General features: G+C 44.1%; 1 protein-coding gene across 1 annotated transcript in view; it reads right to left on the reverse strand.

Annotated features, from left to right (window-relative positions):
• Positions 1-15,041, reverse strand: part of IKZF3 (IKAROS family zinc finger 3) — a 35,845-nt gene that overhangs the window by 4,152 nt on the left and 16,652 nt on the right. Inside the window, exons 4-7 of the mRNA XM_058041628.1 lie at positions 11,642-11,902; positions 10,802-10,969; positions 9,718-9,834; positions 2,948-3,064 (exon numbers count right to left, since the gene is read on the reverse strand). Of these exons, the coding sequence (XP_057897611.1) occupies positions 2,948-3,064; positions 9,718-9,834; positions 10,802-10,969; positions 11,642-11,902 (663 nt within the window). The remainder of the gene's footprint in view (positions 1-2,947; positions 3,065-9,717; positions 9,835-10,801; positions 10,970-11,641; positions 11,903-15,041) is intronic.

Raw genomic sequence — 15,041 nt, forward strand, 5'->3', positions numbered from 1 at the left:
TGATCATAGGATCATAGGATTGAGTCCAACTCCTGAATGATCACTGAGGGTCTCACAGTGATTCCACTGTCCTGGTGGATTTTAAAGTCCCCTAGAAAAAGGCTCTGAAGCAGGACCTGGTGCAGAGGTGAAGAGTCAAATGCAGGGTCTGGTGGTCCCTGCCCTTGTGTGGGACTTGTAGTGGTGCACACGAGGCAGCTGTGGGGATGGAAATGTGAAAAATAAAGTGGGAGAGACTCCTGGTGCTTGTCTGAATCTCTGCAGAGCCCTCCAATTATAATAAAGGGTGTTTTCTTCCAATCAATAGACTTCATTCAGAGAAACGAGGCAAACAAAGATGCCTTGTTAGTGTAAATCCCTGTCCCCGCTTCCTGACTAAATGAGACATCAGCACTCATTCCCAGATTTCCCAAAGGATCCCTGCACTGGCCTGGCGGATCTGAGCTGTGACAGGGACAGGGCAGAAAGGCACAGGAGTCAGAGCAAGGTCGGGCAGCCTGCTCCTGGAAACATCCTTCCCAGGGGGGAATGTTTGCACATGTAATTTAACAAGAAAAATCACCCAAGTCCTAGAAAAACAGCAAGTTCCAAATATTTTGTGCTTTTAGGTGATCTGTGATGGGTTCTCAGCTTCTCCACACAATCACCTGTGTGTGCAGTGCCAGTTCATGCCACCCAGCATTAGCACAAATCCCAGAGGATCTGGGCCATACAGGAACTCTTTGGCTCACAGAGGAAACCCCAAACCCACTTGTTCTTCACGTGAGGCTTATGCTGAGGGGGTGCATCCTGCTGCATACATGTTTCATAAAATACATAAAGGTCAAACTGCTGGTGATTGCACAATGAGAGAGCTGAAAAATGCTAAATTAGAGGAAGCTAAAGGATTACAAACCCATTTGCATTAATATTGCTTTTTGAACCATAGCAAGACATGTAAGGGCCAAGCCCCAGAGGTCCAGTTTCAATCCTGAGCACCAAAGACACTCACATGGAGTGTGCTGGTCTGGCTGTGCAGTGAGGTGACCTTTAGAAAGCCACACTAATGTAAAATAAATAAATAAATGAGACCAGTTTTCAGAGATGAAAGCCCAGTGCTACCTACCAAACCCACTAAGAGCTCCATTACCTTCAAAAGCTGAGTTGGTTTCCTGTGTGGATGCATCCATCTGGACAGCTTTGGCTGGATGGATCCATTTGCACAGCTTTACCTGGATAAATCCAGCTGTGCAGCTTTACCTGGATGCATCTATCTACACAGCTTTGGCTGGATAGATCCATCTGCACAGCTCTACCTGGATGGATCCAGCTGTGCAGATTTACATGGATGCATCCAGCTGTGCAGCTTTACCTGGATGGATCTATCTGCACAACTTTATCTGGAGGGATCCATCTGCTCATCTTTACCTGGATGGATCCATCTGCTCAGCTTTACCTGGATAGATCCAGCTGCTCAGCTTTACCTGGATGGATCCAGCTGCTCAGCTTTACCTGGATAGATCCAGCTGCTCAGCTTTACCTGGATGGATCCATCTGCTCAGCTTTACCTGGATGGATCCAGCTGCTCACCAGCTGCATCCAGGTAAAGATGAGCAGCTGGATCCATCCATCTGCACAGCTCTACCTGGATGGATCCAGCTGTGCAGATTTATCTGGATGGATCCATCTGCTCACTTTTACCTGGATGGATCAATTTGTACAACTTTAACTGGATGGATCCATCTGCTCATCTTTACCTGGATGGATCCATCTGCACAGCTTTACCTGGATGGATCCAGCTGCTCACTTTTACCTGGATGGATCCATCTGCACAGCTTTACCTGGATGGATCCATCTGCACACCTTTACCTGGACAGATCCATCTGCCCATCTTTACCTGGATGGATCCATCTGCACAGCTTTACCTGGATGGATCCAGCTGCTCACCTTTCCCTGCATGGATCCATCTGTGCAGTTTTGGCTCCATCTGCTCACATTTCCCTGGACAGATCCATCTGCTCACCTTTCCCTGGATGCATCCAGCTGCTCACCTCTACCTTGCTCTGCAGCTGCTGCCCCTGTGCTGGGGGTTTGGCTGCAGCAGCCCTGCCTGCCCTCCCAGCCCACTCCTCTCTCTCACATGAGCCCCACTCAGAGGGTGAACTTTATATTGGGCCATAAAAAGAAAAAAAACCAAACACTTTTTACCTTATGTAACCCTTCAAAGAGCACAAATAAGGCTTCATCAGCACCAATATTATATAAGTGCTGACTAAGGGTTTTCCTTAGGACACAGGGCTGGATTTTATTTTCTTTAAAGGCAGGTTGATGAAATAAGACTGGCCAAGAGGGTCAGGTGTTTGCTGAAACCCAGAACCTGCCCAACTAGTATTTAAAATTCCCAAATGCAAAACTCTGATCATGTTCAATTAAATGCAAAGAAAATACCATGGAAACATCTGCTTGCTTAAATTACCACAAGAAAGGATTTGATATTTTTTAATCATACACAAATTTAGTAGAATGACTAAGAGAAATCCAATACATTTCTGCCTTTAGGCCTTATTTCACACCTGAATATTGCAGGAATCTTCAGCTCCTGCTGAGAAAACATTAACCTTCCTATTCTTTGCTTGTTCTAGATCCTTGAAGAAAACATTTCAAATACATAGGTACAAAAATGGCACGTGGAAGCTCATAAAACATATTTATAAATCTATATAAAGACACAAGGCACAACAGTAGCTTCCACCCAGTTTAAGCAGCCAACAGAATAAATTCTTTTTTTTTAATCAACCCCTTACAACAAATTGCTAAAACCCCATCACAAAAATCAGCGTTGCTTAATTTTTTTTGTATTAGATGCTAAGCTTGAGCAGGATATTTAAAAGAAGCAGAGGCATTGTACTGTTTGTTACCAACCCACACGTATTTAACTGTTGCAGATGAAAAGGGGTTTTGTTCTTACCAATAAATTTCTGAGGCATTGAGCTTTTTCTCTTTGCCACGTTGCTCGCTAGCCTGTCCAGCACAAGGGCTCTTTCAGTCCCCATCTCTGCCTTGATGTGCCTTGCCTCCACGCTGGCTAGGTTGGAAAATGTGAAAAAGAAGGGGAAAAAAAGAGAAAAAATAAAAAAAACCAAACACGTAGGTGAAAAGGAAAAAAATAAGAAAGATAAAAAAAAAGGAAGAGCTGACTGGTTTAATCTCCAATCGGCCACATAACTGGAGGAAACAGTTTGGAGATGAAATGCAAAGCTGGTTTTGCTTTTTCTGTCATTCCTGCTCTCTGGGCACCCGCTGTGGTCAGTGGCAGCACAGCCCCGAGCTGACTCAGGGGGGAGCACAAACCAGAACTGTCGTCAGCGAGAGGAAGTGCATGAACTGGCTGGAAGGTTGGTTAAATTGCAGATGGAGACAGAAGCTCTGCTGGCCTTTCTTTTTTATTCTGAGTAAGGCTGGGTGACACCTGCACACTCAGTGCTTCGAGCTGCAGGAGGAGACACTCAGTGTTCTTGCTTAACTTTTCAGATATCAGTCAGAGATGTCTTAACGAATCACTAAGAAACTTGTATGATATGTATCAGTGTTCCAGTAAAATAAAAGCAATAAAGCCTTTGAAAATTCAAAATTTCTAACTCTTTTTCCCCCAGGTGTTTCTGTCACTTAATATTTTTTTCCTAAATGCAACAGCTAAAATTAACTGTGAATGTTTCCTCTGTGTTTTAAAGCTTGTTACAACTTCCAATTTCTAATTTTTGGATAAGTACCTGTGCCCTGTGATGACTCCCTTGAGATTAGGCCAATTAAGGCTCTTCTCATTTTCCAGAGCTCTCCTCAGCTGTGCTAAGCAGTGCCCAGCCCTGCAGCGAGGCTGTGCTTGCTCTCAGCTCCTGGAGGCTGCAGAGGCCTTGAGCTGGAGAGCTGCCACCTCATATCACTACTACCACACTAATACTGATCGTAACTGCTGTGGCTTCCCCCCCAAACCCTGCTCAAACCTCAACAACACCCATCTGGACTGCTGCTTTTATGTTAAAAATTATAATGAAGAGTAAATTCATTGCTAAAAGTACCCTTGGCAGGAATAACTGTGGTGAGAACTGGACACATCTTAAAGGATTGTCCAAGTCTGTAGGAGGTGGGATCTGCAAGGTGAGGACACGATTGTTCTGTGTTTTAAAGCTTGTTACAACCTCCCAAATTTCTAATTTTTGGAGAAGTCTCAGTGCCCTGTGATGACTCCCTTGGGATCAGGCCAATTAAGGCTCTTCCCATTTTCCACAGCACCCAGTGAGGGGTGATTGACTTTCCCAAGGTGCTATAAAATGCTGGATCTCACTGTGAAAGAGTCCTGGTTGCTGTGTTACCATACATACACCAACAAATCTAAATATAGAATCATGGAAACATGGAATGATTTTAGTTGGGAAGGGCCTTGAAGATCATGGCATGGTCATGGGCACCCTCCATTATCCCAGGTTCCTCCAAGCCTTGTCCAACCTGGTGCTGGATATTTCCAGGGACAGTCACAGCTTCTCTGGGCAACCTGTGCCAGGGCCTCACCATCCTCCCAGGAAGAATTTCTTCCTCACATCCCATCCAACCCTGCCCTCTGGCCATCTAAAACTATTGTCCCTTCTCCTGTCACTCTCTGACTGATATAAAATCCTTCTGCCTCCTTTTTATAACCCCCTTAAGGCACTGGTAGGCCAAAATGAGGCCTCCCTGAATACCTGAAGCATAACCTAAGTAAGAGACAAGCAGTGCCAAAGGAAAGTGATAGGAACACTTTGATATTTCAGTCCTGCTAAACACAGATTTATTGAGTATTGACTTAAATTTCTGTTTGCCCAAGTGCTGAAAGTGCAGCTTCATCCTTCCCAGGCCTGTGCAGCCTTTCCCTGAGCGTTTCAGTCTGTCCTCTGTACCTGTTTGTCAGTGCTGCTCCTGATAACAGGAGTTTCAGTCAGCACAAACCATGACTCACCAAACCTCAGCCAGAACTATTTGTTCATGTTTGTTCAGCAGTTTGAAAACATCAAGTGTTTCAGAGGTGCTTGGTGCTGCAAATATGAGTCAGGGAGGATGGGATAACAGGGCCTGGCTCTGCTTGGTCACAGTCCTGGAACCTTGGGATGTACGTGACAGCCAGGCCTGAGCAGGGCATGGAGTGCCTTGGAGGTAATAACACACTGCTCTTCTAGTCTCAGTTTTATTCTAAATTAATCCAGTGTCTTTGGAGGTTCTCATAAATGTATTCATCCCTGCTCCCAGCATAAAATACCCAAATGCACAAAGTGAGACAAAACACCAGGTTAAGGTGACACTCTGAGGGGAAGGAAGAGACGTAGAGTGTAATCACCTGCTTGGGTTTGGTCTTGAAAATTATAGGGTTTTTAATTTCAGGACTTCAGTTTAATTCTCATGCTCCAAAGCCTGGAATATGCAGCTTTATATTAACTTTAGATGACTGTAGTCCAAGGTTTGAACTACCCCCAAACCCAAAGCCTCATAATCTTGGCTGGATCATTGCACAAGTCATAACAGCAGTAATCTAAATTTTAAAAACCCCAACAAATGGTGTACTCAAAAATGTATTTTTTTCTTTGCAAAGAAAAAAGAAAGAAAACACAATTCACCCATATCATAAAAGCAGCTCCCTGATCCCTTCTTTGGTTTTATGATTTTATTGTTCTAGCTCCTCTTTTCCTCACTCTTTACCTCCAGGAGCTGCACTCTGAGGACCCACGTGCTGCTGTAGTAAAGCTTTAATTCCACATTTTCAGGGTGTTTTTCCTCATCCTCAGAGCTGCTCTCAGCCCTTCCAGCCCCAGGAGCACACTGGAAGCTGCACGTAGCACATCAGGGGTGACTTGTCAACATTATTTATGTGCCACCAAGGGAACTTTAATTGTTAAATTAATGTCAGGAGGGCAGATGAGGGCTTCCTGCAGGAATAACAGAGCTTTTCCTCAGAGGAGATCTGCAGAGACAGCAACTCTTGACCTACATAACATGCTCTGGGACTTCTGTAAATCAATCTTGCAGGTTCATGGTTCTCTGCTCTTTTATTTTAATGCTGAGGGTCTTTGCCTTCACATTAGGAGTTTTGACTCCTTGCTACTAGCTGTTTTTTCCTAAAGAAAAAATAATCTTTATTTATGGGTCACAAAAGGTCTTTGATGACATTTCCACAATCTGGCCTTAGGGAAACAATGTCTGCTCCCAGTAAGATGAAGGTGGTTATACAGGTTCTCATCCACAACACTGCTCTCTCTACCCAGAAAATTATCTCATCCAACTTTTTCTTCTGGATCACATCTTAAACAATCCAAGAATAATATTTAGCATTTAGGAAAAAGTTTTTTAATCACTCCAGATTCTCTAAAGGCTTCTCAAATATAGAGAAGTAATCACACCCTGTGTCCCTCTTCAATTCTCCTCCCTCTGGATGATTCCATGCACATGGTGATTTAAATAAGTAATTATCTCACTATAACATGGATCTAAAAATAAAATTCAGGCTGGACTACAGAAATGGTCAAGTGCTTTGCTCAAAATCACAGTGAGAAAAAAACAAATAGAGAAAATCCAGACTTCCAAAGCACTGAAGAGCAGCCTGGAATCTTGGGTTATCCTGCAAGATCAGGCCTCTGATGGCTCAACTGCAGGGCCAGAAAGCAAAATAAAAAGTCTCTGAGGATGCTGAAAGGAACTCTGCAGCTGAAATAAATCCCTTTCTTGGTCAGATCTGATCAGTGGCTCTGGAATTACATGGCAAGTTGAGCTCCTAAGCATGGAATTTTCTATGGTGTAAAGACGGGGTTGATCTCACCACTTTGACAGCTGGGAGCTCCTCTCCTGCTCAGCCAGCACCAGGGCTGAGGATGTTTGATTTTTATCCCTGACCCCCCTGAGAGGTCTCCACGCTGCTCCCAGTGCTGCTGCCTGCCTCAGTGTACATTTCAGGTGTAATCCTGCACTTCCAGAGGATCATTTTCCTGCCACTGTGAATTATCCATGAGGAAGGACTCTTCAGGCTGTCCTGTGGGTGCTGGGTGAGGAGCCACCTCTCCAAAGGTGCTGTCCCTTGGCCATCATGGGTTCACTGAGTGCTTTGGGTTGGGAGGAACCTTAAGGATCACCTTGTACCACCTCCCTGCCATGGACAGGGACACTTTCCTCTAGCCCAGGTTGTTCCAAGCCTTGTCCAACCTGGCTTTGAACACTTCCAGAGATGGGATATCCATCTCTGGGCCACCATGTCACCCTGCAGCTGGAGAGAGAGCAGCTGCTGTCCCAGCCCCAAGCTCACACCAGCACTCACCCTGCACTGAGCTGTTCCCATAGTGTGGTTTCTGCCACACCAACCAATGTGAGCAGAATTTTTAGAATGTGCAGCTAATGTTAGCAAAGCCCTCAAGCACAAAGCTGAAATTAGAGGCATTGTTTCCTGTAGCATCTCTGTGTGGTCACTCAAGAAGGGAGAGTGGAACGGAGTTGGGTGATTGTGCAATGAGAAAAATGTGAGAGAGATGTTATCAGGGACAATGCTCCAACTATATTACATGAAACTTCTCTTTTAGAAATATTTCCACATTTAGAACATGCAAGCATGGCACTGAAAGCATGGCACTGAAAAACAAATAGAATGGTTATTACCATCCTGATGTTTTAAAATATTTTAATAATTAGGAATGGTGGCATGTAGAGCACTTTTGTGTCTAAAGATGGCTCCATGTGAGAATTATAGAATTGTGGAATGGTTTGAATTTGAAGAGACCTTAAAGGTCATCCAGTTCCACCCTCCTGCCATGAACAGGGACACCTTCCACCAGACCTGGTCGAGAAGCTTGAGGGGAATTCAGAAAAACACCAAAATTCAAAGTGATGCAGAGAAGTAAGGAAAGGATCAGTAATGGAAAGAGGATGTTTACTGAAAGCAAATGCAAAATGCTAAACTTAGGGGGAAAAAACAATGAAACACAGCGAATGACCTCCTGAGAGTCTTTCCAGCTTTCCCTCTCCCTGGTTCTGCCACCCAACATCCTGTTGATACCAGAGAATTAGATGGAGTTCTCATTTTTCATAAAATTTCCTACGATCACTGCAGTATGTGTAAGGGTGTGAAGTCTCCAAGGCAGGGGAGCAGCCCCCTCTTGGCACTCTGGGAGTTTCCATTCCCTATGATCAGTTCAGGCTCCCTGCAGTGTTGCAGCAAGAACTGCACCACAGGCTTGGGGTAAGGGGGGAATGTTAAGAATTCAGAATGCTATTCTGAAATGCATCTCAACCTGCAGCAGCTCTCATGTTTTCCATTTTCACAGCTGGACACTTTGGGTGATGGCCATGATGAGTGTACTGTAACACAAACCACAGTTACAACGTGTAAGGGCTCTCACCAAACCCAGAACTTGCTGATGAGCTGATTACCAGTAACTTTTACAAATACTCTAAGAAATATGTCACTTGCTGACAAGAAGAGAGCCCCCTCAAAACTATTAAACTCTTAAAAACCTCTATGAAACACTTGGGTAAATCATGGTTCTCTGGGAGGTTTCCTGCATGTGTCACAAAGCCTGAAACACCAACCTACACTCTCTGCACAGTGTAGGGATTCCTGTACCCAAGATTTTTATCACATACCAGTGGCTCTTCACACTGATTTTCAGGCCTAGCTTGTGATGATTCCTGCAGAATTTTGTCCTTTCTGTGGTTGATAGAGTTATTAGGAGGAAATTCCTCCCTGTGAGGGTGGTGAGGCCCTGGCACAGGTTGCCCAGAGAAGCTGTGGCTGCCCAGGAATTGTCCAAGGCCAGGGTGGACAAGGCTTGAAGCAACCTGGGTTAGTGGATGGTGTCTCTCCCTATGGCACTGGATGATCTTCAAGGTCCTTTCCAACCCTCTGTGATTCCATGTTTCCATTATTTGGTGTTTTTTTCAAGGCTGTATAGCGAAAGATGGGAGCCTGAGTTCTGAAACTGTGACCTCAGCTCTTCTCAGATCAGTCATGAAGTTTTCTGGGAGGTCACAGCCACTCCTTGACTCTGAATGGAAGAGCAATTTTTTCCTGACTTACTGCTGTGCTGTGAGATCCAAATCACACAGTTCATTTTAGGATTTGAGCAGTTCAGGTGAAGCAAGGACAAAGATTATGGTGATTACTTTTCACCAAAGTATTTTGGAACTGCAGCACTGAGACTGCAAAATGGAAAATAAGAAAAAAACATGTTTTGATACATTTCATCTTTTCCAAAGGCAGCTCTATATTCAAAGCAGCCTCTCACTCTCTCCTAAGCTGATCTGTCAGTGATTTTTGGGATACCAGTCTCTTTGTATGCCCTAGATCCAAGTCACTAAAACTGCTGCAAATTCTAACAGAAAAGGAACCGTCAAACACGTGGTTGTCAACAACTCATCCTGTAAAATGAGCCACATAACAACATTAATGTAGGAATAATTTAACTCACTGAGCAACACCTCCAGAAATGCTGGGTACAAAGTATTTTAGATGTTTTTACACAAATTAACACTTAAAGAAAAAAGTGATTAAAGTAGAAGCGCCTGAGGGCTACGATGAACCCGCCCCTTTAGAACATTACAGCCCCTCAGGTTACTGAAAAGGAGTGTAGGAAAAGCTGTTCTCAGGCTGTGGGTTAACAGCTCACCAGATGATCTTTTATAAGCCCTGTAATGCACTGAAACCCCAAAACCACTGCAATGTGATAAACTCACCAGCCTCACACATGCCAGCGTTCTGCAGGTAAGTCCGGCACCGCTCCTTGTGCTCCTCCAACGAGCTCCTCTGCTTGTAGCTCCTTCCACAAAACTCACATTTATATGGCTTCTCCACTAGAAAAAGGAACAATAAAAGAATTAAAATAACCACAAGAGACCACTAAAACACTGTCTTGCTTGAAGCATGGTGCTGATGGGGGACAGCACTACGCTGCTGGTCTTGATTAAATCAGAATCTCATTTATCCTTGGCAGATAAGATAATTTTAAACTTTGATTCTTTGTGAGGTTGAACTTTTTTCTGTACAGTGCAGTGCAGAGATAACACCTATAATTTAGAATCAATGTTTTCTTTGTGAGCCCATGTAGAACAGAGGATAAAGACAAATTCAAGGGCAAACACAGCCTGGCTCCTGCAGAACTGGGATCGAGTTATACCTGGCTTGAACTAGCTAAGAACTCGAACTAGCTAAGATCGAGTTATACCTGACTTGAAATCCAAGTCACCTCAGCTCTGTGCCTCCATTTCCCCATTTGTAATATGGACAGAACACCCTACCAAGCTTAAGAAGAAACATCTTGAGCATTTTAAGAGATTCAGATGAAAGGCACTACACCACAGTGAGGTGGCAACAGTCATCTGCCTGCAATTATGCTCCTGGGATTTTCCTCGCAGCTCAGAATGGGATAGGAGGAAATCCCAGCAAAGCACATCTTACACTCTCCTCAAGTTCAGAGCTTGCTGGCACAGCCAGCTGCACTCATATGAAAATGAGCTGACAAGGTGGTGATGGGTTAAAGCTTGGACTTGATGATCTTGGAGGTCTTTTCCAACCAAAACAATTCTGTGAAAACACCATGGAGTTATTTGTGCAAGCAGGTTTGTGGGCTGTGACACGGCTCCCGTGGCCCCTCTCTCTGCACCAAGAGCAGAGCCAGTTCCAGAAACACCAGTGAGTGGTCACTGCTCTGCGTTGAGCCTCTCACAGGCTGAGCAAACCTTGCTGTCTGTCTTTTCCACACCGAGTGTCCCAGTGACACACATCCAAACCACATGGAGTGAAGCCTGTGAAGTCACTTACCAGAATGTGTCCTTAAGTGACCCGTAAGCGCATCCCTCCTCTGGCAGGCATAACTGCACAGGTGACACTTAAAAGGTTTTTCCCCTGTGTGTAGTTTAATGTGGCGGAGGAGGTTTCCCTTCTGAGTAAAGGAAGCTCCGCACTGATTACACTGGAATGGCCGTTCACCTTAAAATGACATACAGAAAAGGACATTTATTGGTTACGTGGGTATCATGCTGTCCTCTGCCATTTTGGAAGAGGAAAGAATGAGATATTGGATTGATTGCTTTCTATAGAAACACACAGAGTGTGGCTTCAGTGGGAGGGAGGTGCGGCTCTGGTGTCAGAGCTGCTCGTAGCATATGTAGGACTATGGAAAGCACTGCACAGTTCTTCCATGGAAAGAAGCGCTCTGGAGGAGGCTGATTCCAACAAGCCAGCAATTTTTAGAAGGAAAAAAAAGCCTTATCTTACTGCAGGCTGAAACTTAAGATGCTCATTGGTTTGTTGCCAAAGTATGGCACAGAGAGAAATTTATATACAGACTGAAAATGGCAGCACAAAACCAAATTAACTTTTGCTTTGTGCCAGAAATACTGCATTACATAGTGCCTTTCATCCAAAATTCTTAAAATGCCTCACCAACTTGCTTTTAATACTATTCAATCCTGATAAGAAGAAAGGTGGGTAAAGTGAGGCACAGAACAATGAGTAACTTGATAAAGATCACATGTGGCGTCAAGGACGGAACAAGGAAACCCTGATTTTGGTATTCTTTTTAAAAATAACCAATCTAGATTATCAATTATCTTATTTTTAGTACTCCAGCTCTTACAAGAACAACAGAGGGATATTTACCAGTGTGGCTACGCTTATGAACCATCAAGACATTGAGGCTAATGCAGGCTAATCCACAGATATCACAATTCATCTTTCCACTAGCTGGCCTGACGTTGTCATATGAACCCGAGTGTCTTTCCAGTTTAATGCTCTCATATTCGTTATATTCTCTGGGATATGTGTAAGGCAGTTCAGATTCTTCCAGGTTTTCCATTGGCTCGGAATTTAAAGCACTCTCCTCTCTTTCACTGTATTCACCTTTCACTTTAATCACATCATCTGCAGGTAAAACAAAGCACAGGAGTGAAAAAAGGCTAATCTTATCCACCTTAGGGAAAAAATGCACTAAAGATTATAGAAAACAACAGTATCAGTCTTCCTAAAAGTTTTATTGAAATATGCAGATGAAGAAATGAAGTTGAGATGTGGAACTTCACTGGGCATGGACACTTACAGTGAGATAACCTTTGAAAGCAATTAACCTGCTTGGTAATTATCTTTGAGAATTTCCTTCTACATATTATGAATGTATAAGACAGTACAAACATATCCTGAAATTACTAGCCAGGATTCAAAAAAACCCACTTTTTCACACCACTCACAAGTATGATTTTTATAGAAATCAGCATTTCAGGTTGCTTCTGTAAATTGGTAACACAGGAAGACACAAATTAAATAAGTAATTATATCTTAAAACTTATACCTTCTTGTGGAACCTCTGGTGCTTAGAACAAGCCTAGGAAATATGTCTGATTAGTGCAGGACTCCCACCTCTCCCATGGGATAGATTCTCACTAGTTAAGCCTAACCAATAATCCAAATTTTCACTTGCAAATCACAGTTTTTATCCATAGCTCTCAGATGTGTGAGGAGCAGTTGATAATCTTGATTTACAATGTGAGTAAAACTAGCAGAGAGAGGTTAAGGGTTTCCTGATAAATAAATGTATCCCAGAAATGCCAAAAGATTTTCCTGATTTTGTGAGGATGTGGCAAAGAACCTGACAAGTCCTGAAGATCAGCATCCATGGCTTTCAAACAAGTTCCTGGACCTGTAGCTAGTCCAGAGGAATCCAAAGGCATGGCCTAAATGAATGCAGCTCCATGACAAGGGTGGATGTAACAGGCAGCTAATGATTTACTAAAGAGTGAAAATGCAAGCAAATTGGTCACACTGTATAAACAACTGATGACTCCCAGCTTAGGGTGCTGAATTTCCTTTCCATAATTAACTCCAACAATACCAGCACTTCCATTAAAATCATTAATAACTGCCAGGACTGCTTTTTTCTGCTTAAAGCTGGCTGAGAAAGTTGGGGCAGCCTGGAGAAGAGTTGTGTGGAGACCTCACAGCACCTTCCAGTGTCTGAAGGGGTCACAAGAGAGACAGAGAGGGACAATTCATCAGGAGCTGGAGTGACAGGAGAAGAGGGAATGGCTTTAGGCTGGAAAAGGGAAAAATTGTGTTGGATATTTGGGAGAAACCCCTCCCTGTGAGGGTGAGAAGGCCCTGGCACAGAGAAGATGTGGCTGCCCCATCCCTGGCAGTGTCCAAGACCAGGTTGGATGGGGCTTGGACCAACCTGGGAGAGTGGAAAATGTCCCTGCCCAAGGCAAGGGGTGGGACTGGATGAGCTTTAAGGTCCTTCCAACCCAAACCATTCCATGGTTCTCTGACAAGAGACAGACGAAGGTTGGAACTCAAGTTGTGCCTCAAGCTACCGAGTGAAGAGGAGCACCACAAGACGCAGCACATGGCTTCCTGTTTGAGCCTTGTTCTCTGGCCACCTGCTCCTCCCTCCAGCCCAGGATTAGACAGTTCAATCTGGCACTGAATCACTTGTCCCTTCTCCAAAGTACAGAACATGAACTGCTGAATATGTATTAGCTCTGGTTCTGAGTAATAAACCACATCAAATGCCGAGAACAAACAATGGGTGGCAGTGAAAATGAGGTGACGACATAAAAGCAACGCTGAAAAACAAAGATCTGGCAACCTAGAATTTCATGAAATCAACATTTTCAGCTACATTTTAGGGGGAAAATCACTCCTCTGTCCTAATTGATTGTATTAAGTTCTGCCAGTCTGTCTGACTTTGGGCTGAGCTGGGGGAAATAGGTGGGTGATGGTTTCTTTCTCCTAAACAAGAACCCACACTATTGTGGAAAACTCTGAGATCCCTCTCGTGCTCTCCTTGGATGGGGATATTGATGGAAGAAGGGTTTTCTCCCATTCTGTGTGGTTTTATCCCCTATCCTGGAAAATATTTGGATTTTGCTGGTGGGATTTGCTGCCCCAGTCCTGGATGAGCTCAGATGGGTTCAGGAGTTTTCTCAGTGGGTCACAGGGAGCCCCAGATTCACCCAAAAATGGGCAGGTTTTCTTTGTGGATCCTTCAGTCCCAGCTCTGCTTCACATCCCACAGATTCCTGCTTCCACAAAAACAGAACTTCCTCTGCAGGTGCCTTCTGCTGCCAACTCCATGTCCAAGGGTGTGAGGGTGATCTTGTTATCAAGATTCTTTCAAAATTAGTTTATACAACCATTTCCATTTTCCAAGGAAAAATGATTGCCAGTTGCTGAAAGGAGATTTCAACACCCATCCCTTTCCCAGGAGGCAAAAAGGAAACAAAAGAAGATTTTTTGGTTGGTTGGTTGTTTTTTTTCCCTCTCAAAAGGAGGCTGTTCCAAAATAATTTGCTACATCCTGCCCAGCATGGTAAAAGGAAGTACCCAGTGCAGCTGCACCTTGTTGGTGCTTTCAGAAACAATTTCAATTCCCACTTTCTACTCAACGTCTCACCTTTCGTCTGCATCTCACGCAGTTTTCAGCAGTGGAGGCCAAGCTGTGACCTCCAACAGAGGCTTCTGTGCTGTTTGCTTCTCTTTCTCACCACAGTGCTTGGCTCACAGCTCCAGAGCTGTGCCAGGGCCTGTGTGGCACAGTGTGGGCACTTGTTTGAGCCCCCCATGGCGCATCCTTGGGTACTGGTGCAAACTGGGCAAATCTTCTTATGATTCCACCGTGGAAAATAATCACCCCTGCAGTTTCCACACTGCACATAAGGCTCGTGTTTCCTTGTAGTAACAGAGGAGAATGCACCTGAGTTTTGATCAAGGCTTTTCCATCACTGCCTCTGCTAAAAACAGGGGCTGTTTCAGCTGTTCATGGCATCCAAAGTTCAAGAGTTTTCCTGTAGATATTTGAAGGATTTCCACGGGAAAATTCACCTTCTGATGATTGGCACAAAGAAAAGACACAAGAGAATGGACTTTTTAAACCCAAATATGAATTAGAAGAGTTGGGATTTTTCACATGTGATGGTTTAGAGGCTGCTTCACCTGCTGACAGCCAGACAGGAGACAGCTTAAGCACAAAGCAGTCTGAGGAAAAGATGGCTTGGTATAGGCTGTACTA

This window comes from Melospiza georgiana, chromosome 28 (genome assembly GCF_028018845.1).
Source record: "Melospiza georgiana isolate bMelGeo1 chromosome 28, bMelGeo1.pri, whole genome shotgun sequence".
Taxonomy (NCBI): Eukaryota; Metazoa; Chordata; class Aves; order Passeriformes; family Passerellidae; genus Melospiza; species Melospiza georgiana.